This window comes from Stomoxys calcitrans, chromosome 3 (genome assembly GCF_963082655.1).
Source record: "Stomoxys calcitrans chromosome 3, idStoCalc2.1, whole genome shotgun sequence".
Classification (NCBI taxonomy): Eukaryota; Metazoa; Arthropoda; class Insecta; order Diptera; family Muscidae; genus Stomoxys; species Stomoxys calcitrans.
This window is the reverse complement of record NC_081554.1, coordinates 95,131,660-95,158,923: the sequence shown is the minus strand read 5'-3', so window position 1 is coordinate 95,158,923 and position 27,264 is coordinate 95,131,660. Positions and strand designations below refer to the sequence as shown.

The 27,264-nt window shown below is 38.0% G+C and overlaps 2 protein-coding genes across 2 annotated transcripts in view; both read right to left on the bottom strand.

The window, feature by feature from the left end:
* The window catches only part of LOC106084867 (uncharacterized), a 105,487-nt gene that overhangs the window by 44,564 nt on the left and 33,659 nt on the right, over window positions 1-27,264 (bottom strand). Inside the window, exon 2 of the mRNA XM_013248806.2 lies at window positions 12,329-12,432. Within this exon, the coding sequence (XP_013104260.1) occupies window positions 12,329-12,430 (102 nt within the window). The 5' untranslated portion in view covers window positions 12,431-12,432. The remainder of the gene's footprint in view (window positions 1-12,328; window positions 12,433-27,264) is intronic.
* LOC131995953 (uncharacterized) lies at window positions 25,056-27,178 on the bottom strand. Its single transcript, XM_059365301.1, has 2 exons — window positions 25,549-27,178; window positions 25,056-25,464 (listed from the first exon to the last, which is right to left on the bottom strand). Exons 1-2 carry the CDS (start codon window positions 26,635-26,637, stop codon window positions 25,312-25,314), a joined length of 1,242 nt encoding a protein of 413 aa, XP_059221284.1. The 5' UTR covers window positions 26,638-27,178; the 3' UTR covers window positions 25,056-25,311.

Here is a 27,264-nt window from a genome sequence, read left to right as displayed (position 1 = left end):
TGTCGCAGAAATTTGGGATAGTGAGTTGTGTCGACGTCCTTGTTCAATTTGGCCCAGATCGGTCCAGATTTGGATATAGCTGCCATATAGACCGATCTCTCGATTTAAGGTCTTGGGCCCATAAAAGCCGCATTTATTGTCTGATTTTGCCAAAATTTTGGACAGTGAGTTTAATTAAACCCCTCAACATACTTCTGCAATATGGCACAGATCGGTCCAGATTTGAATATAGCTGCCATATAGACCGATCTATCGATTTAAGGTTTTGGGCCCATAAAAAGTGCATTTATTGTCCGATGTTGCAGAAATTTGAGACAGTGAGTTAAGTTGAGCCCTTCGACATTCTTCTTCAAAGGGCGCATTTATCGTCCGATTTCTACGAAATTTGGGACAGTGAGTTGTGTTAGGCCCTTCGAAATGTTCCTGCAACTTGGCCCAAATCGGTCTAGATTTAACCATATAGACCGATATCTAGATTTAAAGACTTGGTCCCATAAAAGGCGCATTTATAATCGGATTATTAATGCGCCTTTTTTGAAATTTGACACAGTGACTTATGTTAGGCTTCTCGACATCCATATCGTATATGGTTCAGATTGGTTTATTTTTAGATATAACTACTGAAAAGACCAATTGAACAATTATTGTACTTATTAGTATTTGGTCCAAATCGGAACATATTTCGATATAGCTGCTATGGGGCATAAGGCATTCTTCATCAGATTTTGGCGAAACGTGGATTACATATATAGGTAGTCGAGGTAGTCCGTATCCAAAGTTCGGCCCGGCCGAACTTAACGCCTTTTTACTTGTTCCACCTCACTGTGATACGAAATCAAAAAATTTTCTCAAAATTCTTCTGTAATTGTGAAATGGATAAAAATATTTCAAATTTTTCTATGGAAAATTGTAGGCGCTTATGGGTCCAGGAAGAAACAATCGGCGGGATATTTGGTAAAGGAACAAGAGCTTAGCTATGTATTGCTTGCTAAAACCATATTTATAGGGCGATTGGATCGCATTCAATTAGTTTATTAAAGATTTCGGCGATTTGGCTTCTGTATTTAATGAAGATGTTCTACTTTTGTTAAATATTGCAAAAAAAAACTTAAAACATTGAACAAATAAAATTTTTAGATATTTCAAGAATATAAATTTTGACCAACTTTTATAAAAAAAAACACATACATTTTGCTCAAATGACGTGATCAAAACCTACCTTGAATTTTATTAAAATTGGCCGAAAATCCTTTTTTCATGTAAAGATATTGCATATTGTAAAAATTGCTAGTTTTTGGAGAAAAATTGGTGTAATAGAAATCTCACCGGTTTAAAAATATTTCTATCTATAAAAAGCATTTTTGTGGGGAAAATTTGAGCGAATTATATGAACAAACAGGTGTATTTATTTTTTTTTTTTTTGTAAATAAGTATGAAAAAATAATAACAATGAAAAGATTTGCTTGAAAAAATTTCAATAATTGTAGATTTAGTAATCGTTTGTTGTTCAAATCTAAGCCTTTCGAGAAATTTTTTAATTACATTTTTATACATTCCACCATAGGATGGGGGTATACAAATTTCATCATTCTGTTTGTAACTCCTCGAAATATTCGTCTAAGACCCCATAAAGTATATATATTCTTGATCGTCATAACATTTTAAGACAAAATAGCCCTGTCCGTCCGTTCTTCCGTCTATCTGTCGAAAGCACGCTAACTTTCGAAGGAGTAAAGGTAGCCACTTGAAATTTTGCACAAATACTTCTTATTAGTGTAGGTCGGTTGTGATTCTAAATGGGCTATATCGGTCCACGTTTTGATATAGCTGCCATATAAACCGATTTGGTGTTTTGACTTTTTGAGCCTCTAGGGGTCGCAATTATTATCCGATGTGGCTGAAATTTTCGATGAGGTGTTTTGTTACGACTTTCAACAACTGTTTTAAGAATGGTTCAAATCGGTTCAAAACCTGAAATAGCTGCCATATATATAGACCGATCTGGGGTCTTGACTTCTTGAGCCTCTAGAGGACGCAATTATTATCCGATTTGGCTGAAATTTTGTACACGGCTTCTCTCAATTTTCGTACCATCGTAAGAAAATCGTAGAAGGTTCTATTCGATATTTCAATTGGTATGCAAAATTAAAGTCTGACTAGACTTGGATATAAGTGCTATATATTAAAAGTATTACGTAGACTCGGTGGTGTATGGTATTACATACTTTTGCCTTTCCTTACTGTTTTTTTTTTTTTGATTGTGTAAAAAAATCTCATAAATTTGTTAATAAAACAAATTTATATTGCATTTTTGTCTTTAAAGAAATTTTGATTAAAATTTAGATTTTATCTGTTTTTGCGCTACATTATTTTGGTTTTTTATTTATTTATTTATTTTTTTTTTTGATTTATTCGTCCAGCTGAATAAATTTACAGTTTAATTTTGTTTCTATTTAGAAGAGAAAGCAAAATAAAAACCCTTTTTCAAAAAGTTTTGGGCAAAATGTGGTTGCGATTAATGCATTTGGCAATGCTTCTACCATTGCACAGCTTACTAATTATTGAGTGGTGGAAGCATGTAATCTTTTTGTGCCAATGCAGGCTGATGAAGAAACTTGATTAGCTTCGAACGGCGATCTCTGTAGCCTGCCCAATGCACTAAACGCAACCACAAATTGCCTAAAAGCTTTTAAAAAAAGGTTTTTGGTTTGCTTTCTATTTTGTTTTTAGGGAAAACTTTATTGAAATTTTGTTTTTAGAAAAACTTCATAGAAATGGTGTTCTTAGAAGCAGTTTTATAAAATTTCGTTTTTAGAAAATTTGTTGTTTGTTTCTCTTTCGAGACGAGCTCAATGATCGCCAAAGATAGCAACACACACCAACCACTATGGGACGCATTTCTTCTATGGTTAGAAGACTTTTTAGCTGTACTTTTCCCAATGCATGTATTTTTGTGTAATTCTTTCTGTGACAAATTACACTGCTTCCGTACTACATATAATTTTTTGAACATTTTTTTATTGAATTTTTGTCTAAGATAACATTTGATTCAAATATTATCTTATGAATAATTTTATTTAAGCTTTGTCTTTAGAATTTGTTTTTAAATTTTGTCTTAAAAAGATGAGCCGGGCTTTATTTCATCTGCAGAGAATTTGTCGCTGATATGATTTCTTAGAGAAAGTTTCATTGAAATTTTCACTTTAAAAAATATGTCATTGAAATTTTGTTCTTAAAAGAGATAATAAATATTTTGTCTTTAATTCCGAGGACCAGGCAGCCCCATTTTGTCTTTATTTTTGATTTTTTATATTCGAAAGAAATGCAAAATGGGAAACATACACTCGGTTTTACCAAAGACGACACACTTAAACACACATTATTAAAGTCTACATCAACTGTTTAGGAAACTGAATTTTTTTTTTGATATTGCTAAGTTCAAAAATTGAAAAATTGCTAAGTTCAAAAATTGTCTTTTTGCACCTGAAACTGCTCATTGGGGGCCCAAAGTGCTTAGGTAGGCAATTCGACTCCTGGTACCTTATTTGAGCTCCAAGAATAATGCTTTTTTTAAAGAAAATGTTCTTAGCATTCTATCTACACAATTCCTATCCTAATTTCTAACACGGATAGGGAGTAAAAAATCTCAATCTTATATGGCAGTTTAAACACTTTTAGCAATTTTAATTGAAGGCGACGGATTGTCATTGTTCAAGGAATCCTTTATAAAATAACGAAATTATGCCACGAACAATTTTTCATAATTATTTCTCTCACTTAAACAAAGACATGGCCTAACCCAACCACCCTTCTATTCGGCGCTTTATTATGATGGATGTTGGTTTAATTTGATGCCAAGCCTCAGTAAAGGTTACCAATATCTGTCTAAATGATCTGGGCCATGCCATTTGTTTTTCTCCGTCATATGCAATGTGTACACTAGACCATCCATTCGCCCTCTGCCGTTGTACGAGGAAAATTTTCATGTGTCGTGTCCCAAAAACAATGACCAAATAAACAGAATTAAAATTTAATAACACAATTGGTGGCCTGTCAGGCACGTAAACCCTACCTACCGCCACAATCTGACTAAATTAGAAACGATGTCCAATGGACAAAAAAAAGGATGTGTTTAGCGTTCTGTGGCAATTTAAAATAATTGAGACGTTAGGCCATTAGCGGTCGGTAAATGTACATGCAGTACATATTGCGATGTCTATGAAGAAATGAAAGAGATTTTCCAATGTATTGAAATTGACGCAATAAAGGATGGGAAGATTGAGGAGGATGTCAGGTCTTTGCCTCATATTTGGCGTAGATAATTTATGAGTATAAAAGAAGCCTAAAGGCGGACCGACGACTTGGAATTTTTGGGGTGAGGCAGCCCCCCTAGGTACCCCATCCAAAATTTGGATACCATGTTTTTGTTTTTAGGTTACTTTAAGAGTGCACACAAAATTTCGCTAAAATCGCACCATCAATCTCCGAGATCTGGCGTTTCTTAAAATTAGGGAAAGGGGGAGGGTCCGTCCCCCCTTCAGATATCAAAAAGCGTAGTACGCTATTTTCACCACCGAAAAACGTAGTACGCTATTTTCACAGACAAACAAACAAACATAAATTGGTTTTTATATATAAGACTAGCCGAACCGGGCCCGCTCCGCTGCGCCTTCTTTTACTTTATATGGAACAAAATTTTCCTTAGAATATTTTTTTTCGGCAATTAAAAAGCTTTTAGCGAAATACCATTCTATAAAAATAGTATATCGCTTGACTAACAGTTTAACGAATTTAAGTTTGGGTGTAAGGTGTACTCCATTCTTAAAATACTTTATTTCAGCCCGATATTCTCATGATGTCTGATTTAGGGGTGTTTTCGGGGTTGAGGTGGTCCCCCAGACACTTGGCCCTGAAAAAATATCAGCATCGTGCTCTTCTTTCAAATACCATTTATTTAAACCCTATATTGCCATTGGTTTAGGGGAGTTTACACGATGAGGCGTCCCCAAAACACATGACCCCAAAATAGGTTATCAAATTCGTTTTCTGATCTCAAATACCTTTCATTTGAGCCACATATTGGCATGGTCGAAAAATGTTTACCCTTTGGGGGGTGTTATGGGTTACTGGTGATGCCCTAAATACATGGTCCTACATTTGGATATCAAATTCGTATTCTACTCCCAAATACCTTTATTTATGTCCCATATTGCGATGGTCAGTAAAAAATTGCTGTTTGTGGGGTATTTTGGGAAAGGGGTATACCCCCAGAAAATTGATCCCGAAAGTGTGTATCAATTCTTGCTTTACCCCCCAATACCTTTCATTTAAGCTCCACATTGACATTGTCGGTAAATATGCCCGATTTAGGAGTGTTTTGTGGATTGGGGTGGTCCCCCAAACACTAAGCCCGGAAAATATTTATATCAGCAACGTGCTATATTCTCATATAACTATATACTATTTATTTGAACCACATATTGCCATTGGCCTCAAAATTGGATATCAAATTCGTTTTCTAATCTCATTTAAACTTTTTATTGCAAAAATTAGTAAATATGTCCGGTACACTCTCTTTAAGACCCAAATTGTCTTTGTGAGCAAATACGTCCAATGGGGGGTTGTTATGGTGGTGGGACGTCCCCTGTACTATTTGCGCCCAATGTTGATATCAGATATGTGGTCTACTCCCAAATACCTTTAGTTTGAGCCCCAAATTTCCATAGTCGGCAAACATGCCCGGCTTGGAGGGTGTTTTTGGGGATGGGCGGCCACTCAGTGAGTTGGCCTTGAATATACATATCGTATTAGTGGTCGACTATAAAAACCCTCTTATTTGAGCCTCATGTTACAATAGTCTGCAAATACTTCCTATTTGGACGGTGTTGTGGGGGTGGGGTGGCCCCATAGACACTTTTCCCGAATATTGATATCAGATTCGTGCTTTACTCCCAAATACCTTTCATTTGAGCCCCATATTCCTATGGTCGTAAATTTGTCACCTTTGGGGGATGTTTTTGGGGAGAGGCGGGCCCCCAAATACTTGGTCCCATATTTGGATGTCAGATTCGAATTCTACACTTAAATACCTTTTATTTAAGCCCCATATTCCCATGGTCAGTAAATAAGTCCTGTTTGGGGGGTGTTTTGAGGAAGTGGTGGACCCCCAGAGATTAGTATTCAACTCGCCAATACCTTTCATTTGAGTCCCATATTGCCATGGTCGGTAAATATTTCCGATTTAGGGGTATTTTGTGGGTTGGGTTGGTCCCCCTAACACTTGGTCCGACAATTGGATATCAAATACGTTTTTTTATCCTTAATACCTTTCATTTGACTCCCATATTGTCGTGATTGGTCTAAATATATATTTGGTTGGTTTTAGGGTGGGGCGGCCCCCCTAGGTACCCCATCCGAAATTTGGATACCAAATTTTTATTTTTAGGGTGCTAAGGAACAGAAAGTTAAGATTGGTTTATATCAGATTTTGGTTCGATTCGGACCAGACTTGATATAAATGATGAAGGTGATAACGGAACATTATGGGTTACGTTTGAGAATAATGTACAAAACCTATATCGAAATTTTACGTATGTAGATGTAGACTAATCGAGGCAAATGGAAGTTATTTGAGAGCAAAATACGAATATCAAAACACAAATATGATATCAACAATTTCAAAGGGGACATTCCTACTGCAAAAACCCCCAAACTAGAATAGTGGATTGATCGGGACAGTGCGAAACTCAGTTTAAACGTTTCTGCTAGCAAAAATTTGGGATGAAGCTCAGACCCTCATCAAAATCTCAAATTTTTATACCCTCCACCATAAGATGGGGGGTATACTAATTTCGTCATTCTGTTTGTAACTACTCGAAATATTCGTCTGAGACCCCATAAAGTATATATATTCTTGATCGTCGTGACATTTTATGTCGATCTAGCCATGTCCGTCCGTCTGTCCGTCCGTCTGTCCGTCCGTCCGTCTGTCTGTCGAAAGCACGCTAACTTCCGATAGAGTAAAGCTAGCCGCTTGAAATTTTGCAAAAATACTTCTTATTAGTGTAGGTCGGTTGGTATTGTAAATGGGCCATATCGGTTCATGTTTTGATATAGCTGCCATATAAACCGATATTGGGTCTTGACTTCTTGAGCCTCTAGAGGGCGCAATTCTTATCCGAATGGAATGGAATTTCGCACGACGTGTTTTGTTATTATATCCAACAACTGTGCCAAGTATGGTTTAAATCGGCCCATAACCTGATATAGCTGCCATATAAACCGATCTTGGGTCTTGACTTCTTGAGCTTCTAGAGGGCGCAATTCCTATCCGATTTGGCTGAAATTTTGCATGACGTATTTTATTTTTACTTTCAACAACTGTGTCAAATAAGGTTCAAATCGGTTCGTAACCTGATATAGTTGCCATATAAACTGATCTGGGATCTTGACTTCTTGACCCCTAGAGGTCGCAATTATTATCCGATATGCCTGAAATTTTGTACGACGGATCCTCTCATGACCATCAACAAACGTGTTTATTATGGTCTGAATCGGTCTATAGCCCGATACAGATCCCATATAAATCGTTCTCTCTATTTTACTTCGTGAGCCCCAATGGGCGCAATTCTTATACGAATTGGCTGAAATTTTACACAGGTCTCCAACATATAATTTAATTGTGGTCCGAACCGGACCATATCTTGATATCGTTTTAATAGCAGAGCAACTCTTTTCTTATATCCTTTTTTGTCTAAGAAGAGATGCCGGGAAAAGAACTCGACAAATGCGATCCATGGTGGAGGGTATATAAGATTCGGCCCGGCCGAACTTAGCACGCTTTTACTTGTTTATGACAAAGACAGTATAGCCAAAGAGAATTCCAACGGATATGACAAAACTGTAGATTCAGCAACATCACATTTGAAAATCCCACATTGTTTTCAAATTTTATTCGAGATAAAAGTCTGAATGTAAAAAATGTCTTTGTTTTTTGTATTAATAAAATTGTGGATATAAAGAACCCTGAATGTTATTGTTCGAATGTTAATAGGCTTATCAGAAAGTCAACATCAGTAGGGCCATTTGTTGTCGTTTGTGCCACCAACACTTGTTTTCGACAATTTCCTTTTAAAATTCTATTTCAGTTTCGGTTTCCAAGGTGTGTCCATATACAAACACATGTACTGATGTACCCAAATGTATGAATTGTCCCCAAATAAATAAGATAAAACAAATAAATCGAGTCTATTATAGAATACAAATTTCCTGACAATATCGCAATAGAAGAAAAGTCGACCAATTAATCATAATTTGTTTTTGGTTTTTTTTTTCGTTTTCATTCGTCATAGATATTGTGCATAATATAACCGAACAAGCACTGTTCTAGCGATGACGTCCGCATATGAAAGCTCATGTTCATGAACTTGTACAATTAAAACATCACAATAAATATGCTGGCAAACCAATCCATCAATCGGAAAGACCTGTGTTCTGGTCATACAATATGCTCCCCTAGAGAGTTTTAGATATGGGATCGCTCCTCAAGATACACGCCAGCTCACTAATTGGCTTTCCACTTTGGTCATCAGATAAGAATTTACTCTTTTATCACCAGAGAGTCAAACTCTACCTAATGTTTAAATACGGTACAGATATGCCAAGGAGGTTAGCACGTCCGCCTATGACCTGATCGCCTGAGTTCGAATCTTGGCGAAAATACCAGACAAAAATTGAGCGGTGGTTATCCCCTCCTAATGCTGGCAACATTTGTGAGGTACTGGATCATTTGCTATGGCAGCCATGTAAAAATTTTTCAACAGAGAGGTGTCGTACTGCAGAACATTGAGCTTAAACTTGAATCAAACAGCGCCCATTGATATGTGAAAAGTATACCCCTGTTCCTTAATGTTCATTGGCAAATTTGCATTACAGAAACGCCAAGAGCAGCACTTTTTCTTTTAATTTAAAAACTAAATATAAAAATAATGTCAAGCTAAAAATCAAATCAAATAAAATTAATGCGGTCAAGTTACGATTTTTCTTCGTCAAAGGGTCGCCTTTTATAATTTGGAATTAAATAAGTTAGAGCGTGCTAAGTTTGGCCGGGCCGAATCTTATATACGCTCCACCATGGATCGCATTTGTCGAGTTCTTTGCGCGGTATCTCTTTTTAGGTAACCAATGCTTTAGACAAACAATTGAATGCCGAACATTGAAGAAGTCATTGTGTTATATTTCAATCCATTCGGATAAGAATTGCGCCTTGTAGGGGCTCAAGAACCTTAATCGGGAGATCGGTTTATATGGGAGCTGTATCAAGCTATAGATCGACTCAGACCATATTGGACACGTATGTTGAAGGTCATGGGAGAAGCCGTTGTACAAAGTATCGGCCAAATCGGATGAGAATTGCGCCCTCTAGAGGCTTAAAAAATCAAGATCTCAGATCGGTTTATAAGGCAGCTATATCAGGTTATGCACCGATTTGCACCATACTTAACACAATTGTTGGAAGTCATAACAAAACACCTCATGCAAAATTTCAGCCAAATCGGATAAGAATTGCGAGCTCAAGAAGTCAAGACCCAAGACCGGTTTTTGTGGCAGCTATTCTAGGTTTTTGGCCGATTTGAACCACACTTTGCACAGTTGTTGGAAATGATACCAACACCACGTGCAAAATTACAGCCAAATCGGATAATAAGTACGCCCTCTAAAAGCTGAAGAAGTCAAGACCCAAAACCGATTTATGCGGCAGCTATATCAGGTTATGAACCGATTTGAACCATACTTAGCAAAGTTATTCGAAGTGATACCAAAACACCACTTGCAAAATTTCAAATCGGATGAGAATTGCGCTCTCTAGAGCCTAAAGAAGTCCAGACCCAAGATCGGTTTATACGGTAGCTATATCAAAACATGGACCGATTTGGCCCATTTAAAATCCCAACCTAGCTACACTATTCAAAATATTTGTGCAAAATTTCAAGCGCCTAGTTTACTCCTTCGAAAGTTAGCGTGCTTTCGACAGACGGGCGGACGGACGGACAGACGGTCGGACGTGGCTAGATCGACTTAAAATGTCATGAAGATCAAGAATATATATACTTTATGGGGTCTTAGACGAATATATCGAGGAGTTACAAACAGAATGACGGTGGAGGGTATAAAAAACAAATATTATTTATTGTTTTTCAAAATATTCCCCATCAAGATCTATACACTTTTGCATGCGTTTGAACCATATGTCGAAGCACATTTGCCACTCTGATTGAGGTATCTCCAAAACATGCATTCTAAACGCATCAACTGCTTCTTTAGGTATTGAAAAACGTTGAATAAAAAGAAGTCATTCGGTGCCAAATCGGGTCTATACGGCGGATGACTCATCAAATCGATGTTTCGAGTGGTCAAAAATGCAAATGTTTCGTATTTTCGAAGCATTTCTTTCGTACAACCGATGAGAGCCTTGATCCCAAATTGTGTGGGATCCAACGCGAATACATTTTTTTGACAGTCAAATGTTCATGCAATATTGAATGTATGTATGCTGGTCCCACTAATGCCGAAGGTTGTCTCAATCTCAAGATAGGTCACATGGCGATCTTCCAATATCAGTTGGGGCACAGTCTCAATGGTTTTTGGACGACCTTTAAGAAATTCGTCTTAGAGTGAACTACGACCTCGGTTGAATTCATTATACTATCGATAAACACTGGTCCTTGATAGAGCTTCATCACCAAAAATTGAATTAAGTTCATCGATGCATTGTTGTTGAGTTAGGTGAGGTCAGGTTAGGTTTAAGTGGAAGTCTGCCATCAGACTCGCTTAGACTTTTTCGTCCATTGTGATACCACAGGAACAGAAGAAGGACGATGCCTTCTAGTTCCTACCATTGAAACATCCAGCTCACTTTAAAAAGCGCAATAACTTGCGAATGTTCACATCCACTAAATCAAATAGGTTCTCAAAGAAATGAGAACCTAAAGTGGAACTCCTTCTGACTGCTAGTGTGGGACACACACACAGAAGGTGTTCTATAGTCTCTTCTTCTTCGATGTCCTCACAGCTTCTGCAAAAGTCGTTGCTGGCAACCTTCAGTCTGTCAGCATGTTTTCCGATTAGACAGTGACCTGTCATGATGGACACAATGATTGAGAAGTCCGTTCTAGCCAATGATAGCAAACCAGTAGACCTCTTCAAATCTAGATTAGGCCACAAAGTTTTCGATCATTCGTTGCCCTTCGGGCCTGGTCCTGAAAACTTAGCTTACATGTCGCTAGAGGCATATCCACAGATTCCAGTATCCCTGGAATGTGTAAGGTAGTTCCTAGTCTCGCAAGCTCGTCCGCTTTACAATTCTCTGGAACATCTCTGTGGCCCAGCACCCAGAACAGGTGAATTTTGAACTATTCAGCCATCTTGTTGAGAGATCTGCGACAGTCGAGGGCGGTTTTTGTATTCAGAAATACGTTCTCCAGGGATTTAATGGCTGATCTAGAATATATTTATGGCAATCGTCGTAATGACATTATATCTTAGCCATTCCACCACTTCCTTAATAGTAAGGATCTCTGCTTGATACACACTGCAGTGGTCGGGTAACCTTTTCGATATAACCAGTTCTAGATCTTTAGAGTACACTCCAAAGCTACCTGGTCGTTTAGTTTGGAACGATCCGTATAGAAGTCTATATAACTTCGGTGAATAGGTGAATTTTTGAAGATATATTTCTATTAACCTGTTAAGAGTCTTTATCATGAAGTATGACAGATTAATTAATTAATCCACGTCGAAAGTTGTAAAAAGTACGAAAAAGCACGAAAATGTTCACGATTTAATTCCATTTTTTGGGCGAGATGAATCTTTTATGGTACAATAAACAACACAAATAGCGCTCGTTTGTCAAAACGCTCTGAGTACGTATGACCTCAAAAATGTCAAGCTTTACTATAGAGCTGTCAGTTAGCAGATTGCAACACATAGGTTGTCCAATCCCGAAACATAAAAGGCAACCCTCTTTTTGTGAGAAGTGGATTAGAAAGTTACCCGTTATTAATTAGGAATGGAACATTGATTCCGCTTGCCACATAAATCACATTGATCATCTGCGCATTCGTCATTGGATCAAAACACTTATGATGGACCGAATAACGTCGTCACATCATTAATATGCTTGAGGCACCAAGCTCAGAATAAATGACATTTGTACTCGTACTACTAATAAGTCTCCAGAAACATTTTTAATTTTTTAACATTCAAGCAGACAAATAGTCCTGAAAAAAGAGGAAATGAACTTCCATATACATATGTCATAATCACTTACCTTTAATGATTCCGGTAGAAAACGTTCTAAATACACCAATATTTCAGGAAGCTCTGATTCTTTCACCAATCGGAAGTGTCTGCCTTCAGGAATGATTTCCATTTCTGAAATGAGAACGAGAAAAATAAAAAACTTAAGAACCATTCAATGTTGAAAGCTCAAGTAAAATCGAGAATTGAAGTTATGGGCAATATTGTTTTTTTTTATTAATGTGTAGCAACCGTTTCATTAGCGATGTAAATGTTGGACCCTTAGAATGAAAGGTGGGTATCATGGTCACAATCCCAAAAGTAGGCCAAGCATCAGGGAAGGTATCGACAAGGCTTGAATTATCTTTTTCATTCTCAACAAAGTTTGGAGACACAATACCAGCTCATATAACACTAAAACCAGAATTTCAAGTGTAAACAGTACAAACAAGTAAGAGCGTGCTAAGTTCGGCCGGGCCGAATCTTATATACCCTCCACCATGGCTCGCATTTGTCGAGCTCTATGCGCAGTATCTCTTTTTAGACAAACAAAGAATATTGAATAAGAATATGTTATTGTGTAATATTTCAGTTAATTCGCATAAGAATTGGTCCTTGAAGGAACTCAAGAAGCAAAATCGGGAGATCGGTTTATATGGGAGCTGTATCAAGCTATTGATCGATTCAGACCATATTAGACACGTATGTTGAAAATTATGTGAAAAATTATATGTCAGCTATATCAGTACAGTTATTGGACCATACTCGATACAGTTATTGCGCCATACTCAATACAGTTATTGGAAGTCATAACAAAACACCTCATGCAAAATTTCAGCCAAATCGGACAAAAATTGCGCGCTCTATTGGCTCAAGAAGTCAAGTTAATTACTTTCAATAAAATCATTTTGTTTGTACCTTAATGCCTTTAACACGAACTTGAAAAGTACTTTGGAAGTGCTAATTTTCCAGTTATTATATAGCGGTTCTTATGAATGAAGGGCTGGTGAAGAATTTATGGAAAACAACGAAAAGGCCTGAATATCTGACTCACCCTATATAAAATAGGAAGGAAGATGCAATGTGTTAAGCAGTCCTCTGGAATATCTAGACAGGCCTGAATATAGGCCTTCTAAAGACCAATGGGGTTATATATTGCTTCAATCGTCAATTAAGATCGAATTACATGGCTTTCTTTAAATTTCGGCGGATTCCTTTAGGTTTTTTGAAGATTAAAATCATCTAGAGTGCTTTGAAAAAATTACATTTCTTTTATAGATCGTTTTTTGCAGCTCGAATCGCCGTTCGTATTTCCTTGTTTACTTCCCAGTACTTTTCATTGTTTTTGTTTTTACATTTACTTATTTCTCTCCAAAAATATCGAATCCCTAGCCCATTCTTCTGATATCGGATTCCCAGGGTATCATTTGTTACCGTAAGCCCATAGAAAAAAGTAAGCTAAAAATACCAAACACAGTCAGCTGAATATTACCCACCAAAGATGAGATCACTCCGAGGCCAGTTTGGCCCATTGTGGTACCCTAGAGAAGAAAGGGAAGAAAAAGGAAAATGTGAGACCTCGTACTAGAGGAAATGAACGAATAAAAAGAAAAGACAGAAGGAAACCAGAGCGGGAGGTGAAGAACCGCCCTTCCCCACGCAAGTACGGACCTACCTACGCCGGAGCCTGTGTCACCCCACCGTCGGAACCGTCCTGTTCCCTCAACAAACCTCAGGAGAGATACCAGAGGAACGTTCGCATGTCAACCCAGATCACAGAAAAAACGGCTCCCCAGAAAGGAAACCCTACGTCTCTACAGACCCGGACAGGAACAAAGCAAGTGCTCAATAGTCTCCTCCTCATCCTCATCGAGGCAACTCCTACAGAAGTCGTTGTGCGGTATCCCCATGCGCGCCGCCATGCGGCCTATGGCGCAGTGTACGGTTATGACCCCTGTCAAAGTACTCATCGCCTCTTATCGAACGCCAGCAATTCCCTCGTCCTCCTCCGGTCGATGACCGGCCATAGCGCATTCGCAGTCCGGCAACCATCCTCTACTGTGTTCAGTAGCTAGACAAATGGCACACAGGCAAGACCGATGATTGATTCGCCCGGCGCAGACGAACTCCTCCTGGCGCACTCGTCCTCCATCTCATTTCCTGCAATCTCCTCATGCCCAGGAACCTATGTCAGCGTCACATCGTTGGCCTGAAGCCTTCCCAGGGATTCCAAACAGTCCGCCACGCATCTCGACCTCACCATCCTCGACCCCAAGGCCTTGAGTGCTGCCATACTGTTCACATAAATTCTAAGTTTCGAGGGCGATTAGCCCCTTGCCAGAATTTCTCTTGCGGCTACTGCCATGGCACAGACGTCTGCCTGAAAGACCGTACACTCGTCCGGCAGTCTCAGAGACATACTGATATTGAGTGCTTAAGAGTAGACCCCCAATCCAGTCCCTGACTCCATCTTGAAGCCATTTGGGTAGATCGAGATCTCATCCTCCTCAAGTATACCATCATATTAGTAGTTAATTTTGCTGCTTTTGTAGCAATAGTTCTGCTATTACAACAGTAGTACTGCACTTTCAGAGTAGTAGGCTTACTGCTGAAAAGTCAGTTGTTTGCTGAAAAGGACTGTTGCTTTATTGTGAAGGGGATGTTAGAAGAAAAATAGAACACATATGTAAATGTGTGTCTCGGTGGATGTTTATAATCACCACTGAATATATACTTTCCATAACTTTTTTCTTTAGATTTAGATACAAAAGGTCATGCAAGCTAGCTCAGCCACATTTCGAAATGTATGCCAATGGATGGGTTAGGTAGTTTATTTTATCTAATATTCCACAAATACAAATCATCTCTTTCAACAAAATTTCTAAAAAAAATCATATTGTAACCAAAACAAGTAACAGGCAGCCATAAAAAGTAGCATAACGTTTTTTTTTTCAGCAGACTTGTGTACTCAAGACAGCATATTTTCTTAGTTGAAATAGCAGTAAAACATGTTTGCTAATACAGCAGCCGTATGTTTGCTGAAACAGCAGTAATGTCTGCTTTCCCATTTTCAGTAGACAAAAACTGCTGTTATAGCAAACATTTTTGCAATTTTGAATAACAAATTTAGTCGAGTATATTATTTATTATAACATTTCTCCATAGTTCCTGCAAGTTGCCCAAGTTTATATCTCCAAGCCGTGTATTATGTTGACCCTGGAGTTTGTTTCTAATTGTCTTAATTTAACACGAATTCGTGAGAGCAATAAGTTATGATTTAATGAAACATCGGCACGTGGGTATGCCGGTCATTTTCTTACACACGAAGAATATCTTTTATTTATTAGGAAGTAGTCTATTTGAATTCCAATAATTTTTCCATTGCTATCCTGGGGCGATTTCCACGTGTATAGCCTTCTTGGATGAAGGTGGGAGAGCGTATTTCTTACATTCATGAAGTTTTGTTAGTTTTGTTCTCTTTGTTGATGTATGTATGGTGTAATTATCTTTAATGGGTCTGATCTTAATTGTGGTACAAATGTTGAAATAAATGAAATGAAATGGAAAACAAGTAAAAGCGTGCTAAGTTCGGCCGGGCCGAATCTTATATACCCTCCACCATGGATCGCATTTGTCGAGTTCTTTTCCCGGCATCTCTTCTTAGGCAAAAAAGGATATAAGAAAAGAGTTGCTCTGCTATTAAAACGATATCAAGATATGGTCCAGTTCGGACCACAATTAAATTATATGTTGGAGACCTGTGTAAAATTTCAGCCAATTCGTATAAGAATTGCGCCCATTGGGGCTCACGAAGTAAAATAGAGAGAACGATTTATATGGGATCTGTATCGGGCTATAGACCGATTCAGACCATAATAAACACGTTTGTTGATGGTCATGAGAGGATCCGTCGTACAAAATTTCAGGCTTATCGGATAATAATTGCGACCTCTAGGGGTCAAGAAGTCAAGATCCCAGATCGGTTTATATGGCAACTATATCAGGTTATGAACCGATTTGAACCTTATTTGACACAGTTGTTGAAAGTAAAAATAAAATACGTCATGCAAAATTTCAGCCAAATCGGATAGGAATTGCGCCCTCTAGAAGCTCAAGAAATCAAGACCCAGGATCGGTTTATATGGCAGCTATATCAAAACATGGACCGATATGGCCCATTTACAATACCAACCGACCTACACTAATAAGAAGTATTTTTGCAAAATTTCAAGCGGCTAGCTTTACTGCTTCGGAAGTTAGCGTGCTTTCGACAGACAGACGGACGGACGGACATGGCTACATCGACATAAAATGTCACGACGATCAAGAATATATATACTTTATGGGGTCTCAGACGAATATTTCGAGTAGTTACAAACAGAATGACGAAATTAGTATACCCCCCATCTTATGGTGGAGGGTATAAAAATTAGTACCGGAGTACTGAAGCTGTTTGCCCTCGCTCAATGGCGTTAATTACTCACCATGTCAGCTAGAGCTACAAACGGCTCTCAGTACTTGATTGGAACACTTTGCCATTAGTGTACCTCTGAGACCCTAGAGTCTAACTCGATAAGTTCCGCCGTTGCTTATTTCATTCGCAGCTGCCCTACATACCATAGGGATTTCCACTAATCGCAACCCGTGGAGGTGCCCAGTGACACCCAGCTGTTCTTCCCCACGGAATCCTCTCAAAACGGTGTAGGGCATATATTCCACCCTTTCAAAGGGCGGTTGATAATAAAGGATATATGTATATTAGAATCAACAAACAAGGCGCCCATAAATCTCCATAGGATAGTTAAAGATCAAAGTGGCAGTACTTGTGTGTTTGAAAAGAAAAATGGGTTGATGATGTAGCAAGATTACAAATTATGATCTTTGCACAAATATATTGACAAGGGTATAGTGAAACCAACTTAACTATGTTGTGTGATGGAGAGAGCATCTTCAACTAAAAAATGAATTGAATAAGAAAATAGTTAATGAGTTCGCAGAAAGGGAAAACAAAGTTACGAAGACATGATCAAGCGTGAAAAAAACACTCATTATTAGAGAAGAAGCTAGAAAACCGAAAAACTTTATGAGATTTAATTTTTTGAAGGATTTATATGAGCGCAATATCCTCAGCCAAAGTTTATTTGTTGAATAAAAATTAAGAGCTAGTAGAAAGAATGAAAATCTTTAGCTATGATAATTAGTACATATCAAAAGGCCTGCGCAAGACCATACATTTCAGCTTTCACAATACACTGACAATCATAGAGTATTTCAAGAACTGAACTCTTCATTTAAAAATACAACATTGTGTGAGACAATTGAGGACTGAGTAAAACTGATAAACCAGACACCAAGTAACGAGATGAGTGATTGCATAAAATGAGCACTTAAGCAAAAAAGAAAGATTGATTCGGATTTCTGATCTGATTTCGAAGTAAACAGGGCAGGGTAAACACACACACACGCCTATTTGTTTTTATATGAGAAAACAGTTTACAAGCTATTTGTGTGATCATCAACATTCCATTAAGGAACAGGGGATACTTCTTTCAATGAGTGCAGTCCGATTAAATTTTAAGTTTATGATAAGTGACCTCCATTTTTATGCCAAGTCCGAACGGCATACCGCATAGCGACACCTCTTGGTAGAGAAGTTTTAACATGGCATGATACCTTAGAAATGTAGCCAGCATTAGTAAGGAGATAACCTCCGCTGAAAATTTTGTTGAAGTTCACGCTGGGATTTGAAGCCAGGCTTTCGGCATCATAGGCGCACAATCTAACCTCTGCGCAACGGTGGCCTCCTGAGTGATCAGTTTATATTTTTAACACTTGCTGACCCGGGCCCGCTCCGCTGAGCCTTCTTTTACTTAATATGGGACTAAAGTTTCCTTGGAATATTTATTTTCGACAATTAAAGATATTTTAGTCAAAAACCATGCTACGAAAATAGTATATCGCTTGACTAACAGTTTAATACTATAAGTTTCTTTATCTGAATCCCATATGATCTTTATTGGTCTACAAATTTAAGTTTAGATGTAAGGTGTACTCCATTCTTAAAATACTTTATTTCAGCCCGATATTCTCATGATATCTGATTTAGGGGTGTTTTCGGGGGTGAGGGGGTCCCCCAGAGACTTGGCCCTGAAAAATATCAGCATCGTGCTCTTCTTTCAAATACCATTTATTTAAACCCCATATTGCCATTGGTTAGGGGAGTTTACACGATGAGACGTCCCCCAAACACCTGGCCCCAAAATAGTTTATTAAACTCATTTTCTAATCTCAAATACCTTTAATTTGAGCCACATATAGGCATGGTCGAAAAATTTTTACACTTTGGTGGGTGTTTTGGGGAAGGGGTGATGCCCTAAATACATGGTCCTACATTTGGATATCAAATTCGTATTCTATTCCCAAATACCTTTATTTGAGCCCCAAATTGCGATGGTCAGTAAAACAATTGCTGTTTGTGGGGTATTGGAAAATTGGTCCCGAAAGTGGGTATCAATTCTTGCTATTCCCCCCAATACCTTTCATTTAAGCTACACATTGACATCGTCGGTAAATATGCCCGATTTAGGGGTGTTTTGGGGATTGAGTTGGTCCCCCAAACACTGAGCCCGGAAAATATATCAGCAACGTGTTATATCCTCATATATCGTTACATCATTTATTTGAACTCCATTTTGCCATTGGTCTCAAAATTGGATATCAAATTCGTTTTCTAATCTCCTTATTGCAACAGTCCGCAAATATGTCCGGTTTGGGGTATTGGCCCTAAAAACTATAAATATTTTGTTCCACTCTCTTTAAGACCCAAATTGTCTTGCTGAGCAAATACGTCCTATTTGGGGTTTAGTATGGTGGTGGGACGTCCTCTAGACAGTTGGTCCCTAATGTTGATATCAGATACGTGGTCTACTCCCAAATTTCCATAGTCGGCAAACATGACCGGCTTATTGCGGTGTTTTGGGGGATGGGCGGCCACTCAGTGAGTTGGCCTGGAAAATATAAATCGGATTCGTGTTCTACTATAAAAACCCTCTTATTTGAGCCTCATATTGCAATAGTCAGCAAATACTTCCTTTTTGGGTGATGTTGTGGGGGTGGGGTGGCCCCATAGACACTTTTCCCAAATATTGATATCAGATTCGTGCTTTACTCCCAAAGACCTTTCATTTGAGCCCCATATTGCTATGGTCGTAAATTTGTTCCCTTTGGAGGATGTTTTTGGGAAGTGGCGGCCCCCCAACACTTGGTCCCATATTTGGATATCAGATTCGAATTCTACAATCAAATACCTTTTATTTAAGCCCCATATTCTCATGGTCAGTAAATAAGTTTTGTTTGGGGGGTGTTTTGGGGAAGGGGTGGACCCGCAGAAACGTGGTCCCAAATTTGGATATCAGATTCGTATTCTACTCGCAAATACCTTTCATTTGAGTCCCATATTGTCATGGTCGGTAAATATGTCCGATTTAGGGGTGTTTTGGGGGTTGGGGTGGTCCCCTTAGCACTTGGTTCGACAATTGGATATAAGATACGTTTTCTTATCCTAAATACCTTTTATTTGAGTCCCATATTGTCATGATTGGTCTAAATATATGTTTGGTAGGTTTCAGGGTGGGGCGGCCCCCCTAGGTGCCCCATCCAAAATATGGATACCAAAGTTTTATTTTTAGGGTAGTATATGAGAGCACACAAAATGTCGCTTAAATCGCACCACCCATTTCCGAGATCTGGCGTTTTTGATATCAAAAAATTTAGTACCCTATTTTCACCACGGGATCATTATGCACCATCTGTGAAAATTTCAAGAAAATCGGTTCAGCCGTTTTTGAGTCTATAAGGAACACACAAACAAACAAACACAAATTGATTTGTATATATAGGAAGATGACGGCGAAACGCTTCCATATACAGCGAGTAATTTCTCATAACTCCCTGTAGCGTGTATGAATTCGAGATAAAACTACTTCCGAGTACTGAATGGTGGTTGTTTTTATACCCTCCACCATAGGATGGGGGGAATACTAATTTCGTCATTCTGTTTGTAACTACTCGAAATATTCGTCTGAGATCCCATAAAGTATATATATTCTTGATCGTCGTTAAATTTTATGTCGATCTAGCCATGTCCGTCCGTCTGTCCATCCGTCCGACTGTCTGTTTAAAGCACGCTAACTTCCGAAGGAGAAAAGCTAGCAGCTTGAAATTTTGCACAAATACTTCTTATTAATGTAGGTCGGTTGGTATTGTAAATGGGTCATATCGGTCCATGTTTTGTTATAGCTGCCATATAAACCGATCTTGGGTCTTGACTTCGTGAGACTCTAGAGTGCGCAATTCTTATCCGATTGGAATGAAATTATGTACGACGGATTCTCTCATGACCATCAACATACGTGTTTATTATGGTCTGAATCGGTCTATAGCCCGATACAGCTCCCATATAAATCGATCATTCTATTTTACTTCTTGAGCCCTCAAAGGGCGCAATTCTTATCCGAATTGGCTGAAATTTTACACAGATCTCCAACAAATAATTTAATTGTGGTCCAAACCGGACCATATCTTGATATCGCTCTAATAGCAGAGCAAATCTTTTCTTATATCCTTTTTTTGCCTAAGAAGAGATGCCGGGAAAAGAACTCGACAAATGCGATCTATGGTGGAGGGTATATAAGATTCGGCCCGGCCGAACTTAGCACGCTTTTACTTGTTCAAGATTATCTACTCAACAGCAACTTGTCCGTTTTATTCCATCTTCAGTATGTCGCTCTTCAGAAGTCGCTCACGAGTTCAGCAAAACCAGTCACCAATGAATGGTGTTGTGCAGGGCTTTGGTACATATATTGTGATAAGCCACAGATCATTCATTGTTCTATTCACTGCTAAGATCTCTGTTTACTCTAACATTGTGTACTTGTTCAAAAATATTTTATCGTAGAATTTTGTTTGTTACATCTCAGTTATTTTCTTCTTTCGCTCAATTGACCACTTTGTTTTTCATTTGTCATCAAAATGTCTTTTCAAGGCCATTCGTTCAAGCATTATGGCTATGAGAGCGAATAGACAAGGGATACGCGATTGAAACAAACTAACAAAAATTATAATGCAGAAATTAAATGAAATGTACAAAAAATAATAAAGAAAACCCCCCATAAACGGTGGAATCCTGTGGAAAATCAATGCAAATGAGAGGTGGTTGGCTGGTGTGCCAGGATGGATGGATGGGCGGATGGACGAATGAATGGCTGTAAGGATAAATGGATGGATGCCGCATACATTACTTGCGAGTTCAAGTGTGAATACGAACGAGAGTACGTGTCCGAGTCATAGCTGTGTGGCTGTATAGCAGAATTTCAATCTTATCTAAATGAAATCACTGCGTTCATAACAATGTCCTTGAATGTCCATAAAACTCGTAACAAAAACGCTAAGATACGACATACGAATAATGGCTATGACGCTGGCAAAGCTGCCATTTGGCGGCGTTTGCCATGGAGATGAGATACAGTCGCTGGATGATGGGCGATGGGCGATGGGAGTTGGGAAATGGTAATTGACAGCAATGGACAATGAAAGCAAAGGAATTGGCGATGATTATGATGGAAAGAATATGCTAAAGATTGTTTAAGTATGTTTGAGTTGTTGATATTGATATATGGTTAGTCAACTGCATATGAATTCCCTTATGACATTCCCCGTGGTTAAAGAAACAATGTGACATAATAAAAGAAATATACATGCAAGTTATGACTCCTTATTTGAACTTTGGCCCAATGCCAGCAGCAAGTGAATAATTATACTCCTACCCCAAAACACACAGATAGCTTTACCCATCGGGTGAAGCCATACACTCATTGGAAAACACTATGGAAAACAAATAAATTACAATCCCAAGGTCCTCGAATGTGGGCAGTTGATGTTAATGAGAAAACTTTTTTTTAATTGGTTGGAGATTCATTACCTCAAATTCGACAGTATTTAAGAATAGCGACAGGGTCAAAGTTATGAGCCACTAAGAAACCTAGGTGATTTTGAAGGCACAAAAAACAAATGATATGGAAGTATTTATAACCTTATAGGAGCATATCAAACAAGTAAGAGCGTGCTAAGTTCGGCCGGGCCGAATCTTATATACCCTCCACCATGGATCGCATTTGTCGCGAGTACTATGCGCGGTATCTCTTTTAAGGCAAACAAAGAATATTGAATAAGAACTGTTATACTATCGGAGCTATATAAAGTTATAGTCCGATTCGGACCATAAATGAATGCTGAACATTATAGAAGTCATTGTGTAATATTTCAGTTCATTCGGATAAGAATTGTGCCCTGTAGGGGCTCAAGAAGCAAAATCGGGAAATCGGTTTATATGGGAGCTGTATCAAGCTATTGATCGATTCAGACCATATTGAACACGCATGTTGAAGGTTATAAGAGAAGCTGTTGTACAAAATTTCTGCCAAATCAGATGAGAATTGTGACTTCTAAAGGCTCAAGAAATCAAGATTATAGAACGGTTTATAAGGCAGCTATATCAGGTTATGTACTGATTTGCGCCATACCAGTAGCACAGTTATTGGAAGTCATAACAAAACACCTCATGCTAAATTTCTGCCAAATCGGATAAGAATTGCGCGCTCTATTGGCTCATGAAGTCAAGATCCAAGATCGGATTATATGACAGCTATACCAGATTATGAACCGATTTGAATCATATTTAACAAAGTTGTTGGAAGTGATACACAACACTTGCAAAATATCAGTCAAATCGGATGAGAATTGAGCCCTCTAGAGGCTCAAGAAGTCAAGACCCAAAATCGGTTTATATGGCAGCTATATCAAAAGATGGACCGTTTGGCCCATTTAAAATCCCAACCGACCTACACTATTCAAAAGTATTTGTACAAAATTTCAAGCGGCTATCTTTACTCCTTCGAAAGTTAGCGTGCTTTCGACAGACAGACAAACAGACGGATCGACGGACGGATATAGCTAGATTGACTTAAAATGACATGACGATCAAGAATATATATACTTTATGGGGTCTCAGACGCATATTTCGAGGTGTTACAAACAGAATGACGAAATTAGTATACCCCCATCCTATGGTGGAGCGTATAAAAACGTTAACAGATTGTTTTTAAGGCTAATAAACAATAAGTTATACACACATTATTTTACTTCCACTGGCTACGACAGAACATTATTCCCATTAGCTGAAGTTAGAAGAACGTTGCAGGCGTCTCGATCTTCAGTGTTCCTTCCAAAATTTCTGACACCAAGTTTCGTGATGGCTTTCACCAGTTGACTTTCTACACATCACAGTGATCGCCGTCAAAAGATTTCTTCGCTGGAGATTTTTCATTCATTCTGACAACATGACTTAGCCAACACAATCGTTGTATTTTGATATGTTTAACTAAGGTCGCACAGAGGGTTAGACCCGAAAAACAAAACAGCAAAATATATGACGTGTGAGAACGGGTAGAGCTATCTCTTTGGCCGTCTTTTGGCAGACCCCTAATTTTGGTCACCTCGGTATTTCCAAAATTTGTTGCAGCTGAAAAATCTCCTTTTATGGTCAGATTTCCAAATCTTTTTGTGGATAGTGCTTAAAAATCCCTACAATTTTCTGAAAAGAAAATTCAATTTGAAAAAATTGTAAAAAAAAAATTAATAGACATACTCTCCGACAATGCAAACTAATCCAAAAATTTTACGAATAATCTTTCTCTCAAACGCTCTAAGCAGTGCCTTGTCTACGTTCACAAGTACCCATACCTTGGAACCATATAACAACACGAATAGTATCGGTGTCTTGTATAGTGTAATCTTTGCCAGTCGAGAGATGGCCTTGTTTCTAAACTGCTTGCTTCATCCAAACTAGCAACGTTTTGCCAGTAAAGCACTTCGCTTTATTATTGTAGAAAACTGGTGTTACTCGTTCACCAGACCGGTGGTGCCGAGGTAGATAAAGTTGCTGACTATCGCAAAGTTGTGGTTCCTAACTGTCTTCATTCTAATTATGTGCTCGGGCGTTAAGGGCGTTGATACCATCCATTAACTCCCAGGCCCACATTCACTGACTCTCCTTCGATTCTTTCAAAGGTTGCAGTTTTTTCTTCCGCTGACCGACCCATGATATCGATGTCGTCTGCATAGGCAGGTAACATGTGTTTCTTGTGAGTAGCGTGCAATATCTATTCACATCTGCATCTCGTACAATCTTCTCCAGCAGGAAATTAAAGAGATCACACGATAGGCTGTCTCCTTGTCTGAAAGGTTCGGAGTAGAGTTTTGCATGTGAGTCGTGAATCACGTGATTCATGAGTGGGATTAAAATTCTTCGTGCGTGAGTGTGTGAAATGCTCACGACACTAATCACTACTGATGAGAAATTTACGAGTCATGAGACTCTCATTGCTCACGAGACGCTCTCAAAACACTCACGAGTAAAGTTTCAAATACCGCGTGTTTTCAACGTACGAATTTGTCTACAGATGCATACAAATGCAAAACAAATAGGTGGCCATGCAGGGCTGATACGTTTATACATTAATATTTTTATATTCAAATGCTATATGATAGGAAACGCAATGAAAAAAAATATTATTCGCTTCATGGAAAAGTATTTGTTTCACCGTTACTCGTGAGTCGTAAGTGTCTCGTTAGTCGTAAGTGCCTCGTGAATCATGATTTTTTGGTGAATCGCGCGAGATAAGGATGGTGGAACCTCCGTGGTTAAAAAAAAAATAACTCTTTGCAATTTGAAGTCTGAACAAAGAATAATTTTTATTTTCATTTTAAATCTTAAAGAAAACTAAGTTACAATATAATAAATGATGATTAAAGTAAAAGCTAGATTTCTTGGAATTATACAATAAAAGTTACAAAACAATTTCTTATTAATTAGTTGGTGTTCTTATTGCTAACAATGATATTGGTTATATGAGACAAATATATTTATTGGTTATTCAGCGTTAATTATGACCTAAATCAATAGGTTAACGTTCTCGGTGGTTTTGGTGGAGATAATAAGGTGGGTGTCGTAACTGGTTTTGGTGGAGACAATAAGGTGGGTGTCGTAACTCCTCCCCCCTTAAGATAGAGCGACGGCCACAATGAAGATGTTGTGGTCGGAGTGATAGGCTGTGGAGGTGGAAAGTGGTGTTTGTACGTATTTTTTCGTTTAATGACAATGATGAGTATGGTAATGACTACTATTGTGCATACTAATGTTGTTGTTGTTGTGACTGAGTGAACTGTTGTAGTGGTTATTTCCAGGTTGCTAATTCTGTTGTTGGTTAGAAAGTTGAAATCCTCGAGTTTTTGAAGACTAAGTATTTCGATTGTGGAGTTTACGGAAATGTTGCTGTTTGGTAACGGGGGTATGTGGAGTTGATCCCAATATGCATCGGTATCATCGTGGTATGTTATACCATTTATTGAGACGTCACAGTTCTGGAAACGCACAAGGGCTGTGTCTTTTACTGTGAGAGTTTTGATACTGCAAGTAGAATTTATTAGTGTCTCTGGTGAGTGTATAAAAAGTATTAGGTTTTGTTCCACTTGTGTGATCGATTCCCTTTTTCCAACGTCACTAATTGGGCAATTTGCTTCTTTATTGTTTATTAAGTTTCCAATACATAACGAGTATTTGGTTTCTTCCTGTCGGATCGGTATACCGCAATAATATGTTCCTTCGATCGATGGGCAAAGTGTTTTGTGATGGTGTGTGGAATTTTCATTAAACAATATATATGGTTCTGTTATTATTAACTTAGTTATGTTTATTGGTAAAGGAATTATGTGGTATAGAAAATAGTCTTCTTCAGAGACATTCGGTACAAGAATATTAAAAATGATATTTGTTTCATTGTAGTAGGCTTGCATGCCTAGCATTTCATAAATATTTTCGATAGATCTGACTTCAATATTTTTTTGTTTTAATTTGACTTCTATGTTTTCGAGTTCTTCCGGGCTGAGGAGGAATCTTGAAATTATATTTAGTTTTGACAGAACTACTGCCTCAGCTATGTTTGTTAAGTGGTGTGTTAGAAGGTCGATGTTGTAGTTTATCTGGTTGAGGTATTGTGTTTGTAATAGTATGTCCTCTTCCTGTTTTATTTTATTAGTTGTGCTCAACATGTATCTTTCTATTGTGTGCTGTTCGTTATTTATGTGGGATGTTATGTTATTGAATCTTTCAATCATTTTAAAGTTGATTGAATGTTCGTGTGAAAGTGTATATGTAACGTTGTTTAGGTTTGAGTAAATGTTTTCTATCTGTTGATTTATTGTTCTAGCGTCTTGGTCATCCATGTTACCCGTTATGAATTTAATCACGGAACCTAGTCCATTTATTAGCCCTCTTCTCTGTCTTTTAATTGGGTATAATGCTAAAAACTTGGTCTTTAATTCTGCAAGTTTTAGCTTAGTTATTCTTACGATGTTAGGTTCAAATATATGTTTCTCGAAAAGGTCAAGATTGTATTCTATAACGTCAATGTTTGTTTTGTAGTTTTCAAGATTAATGATGTGAATAAAGCTGTTGAGATTTGTGACGAATCTTGCGGGGCCTAAACGCAGTGGTAAAATGCTTTGGTGTGTTGGCAAGTTGTGTACCTCGATTATTTGTGCCTGAATTGAAGGAATTCTAAAAGTGAAAGATTAGTGTTAGTTTGTGTGAGAAGAGCGTGAGGGTAGTTCTGGTCAATGTTCTATCCCTAGTATATATTCATATTAATTTACTGAATTATTGTTTATTTGTTTATTTATGTACTAAACATGTAGTAATAGTATAGGACATTTCTTTTTCTTTTTGCAAAGGCTATAATAATTCTTGATACAATTAAAATTTTAGTTTTTATTTATTTATTTATTTATTTTTTTTTTTTTTTTTTTTTATTTTTTATGTTGTTTCCTTAATCTACATTTATGTAATTTCTT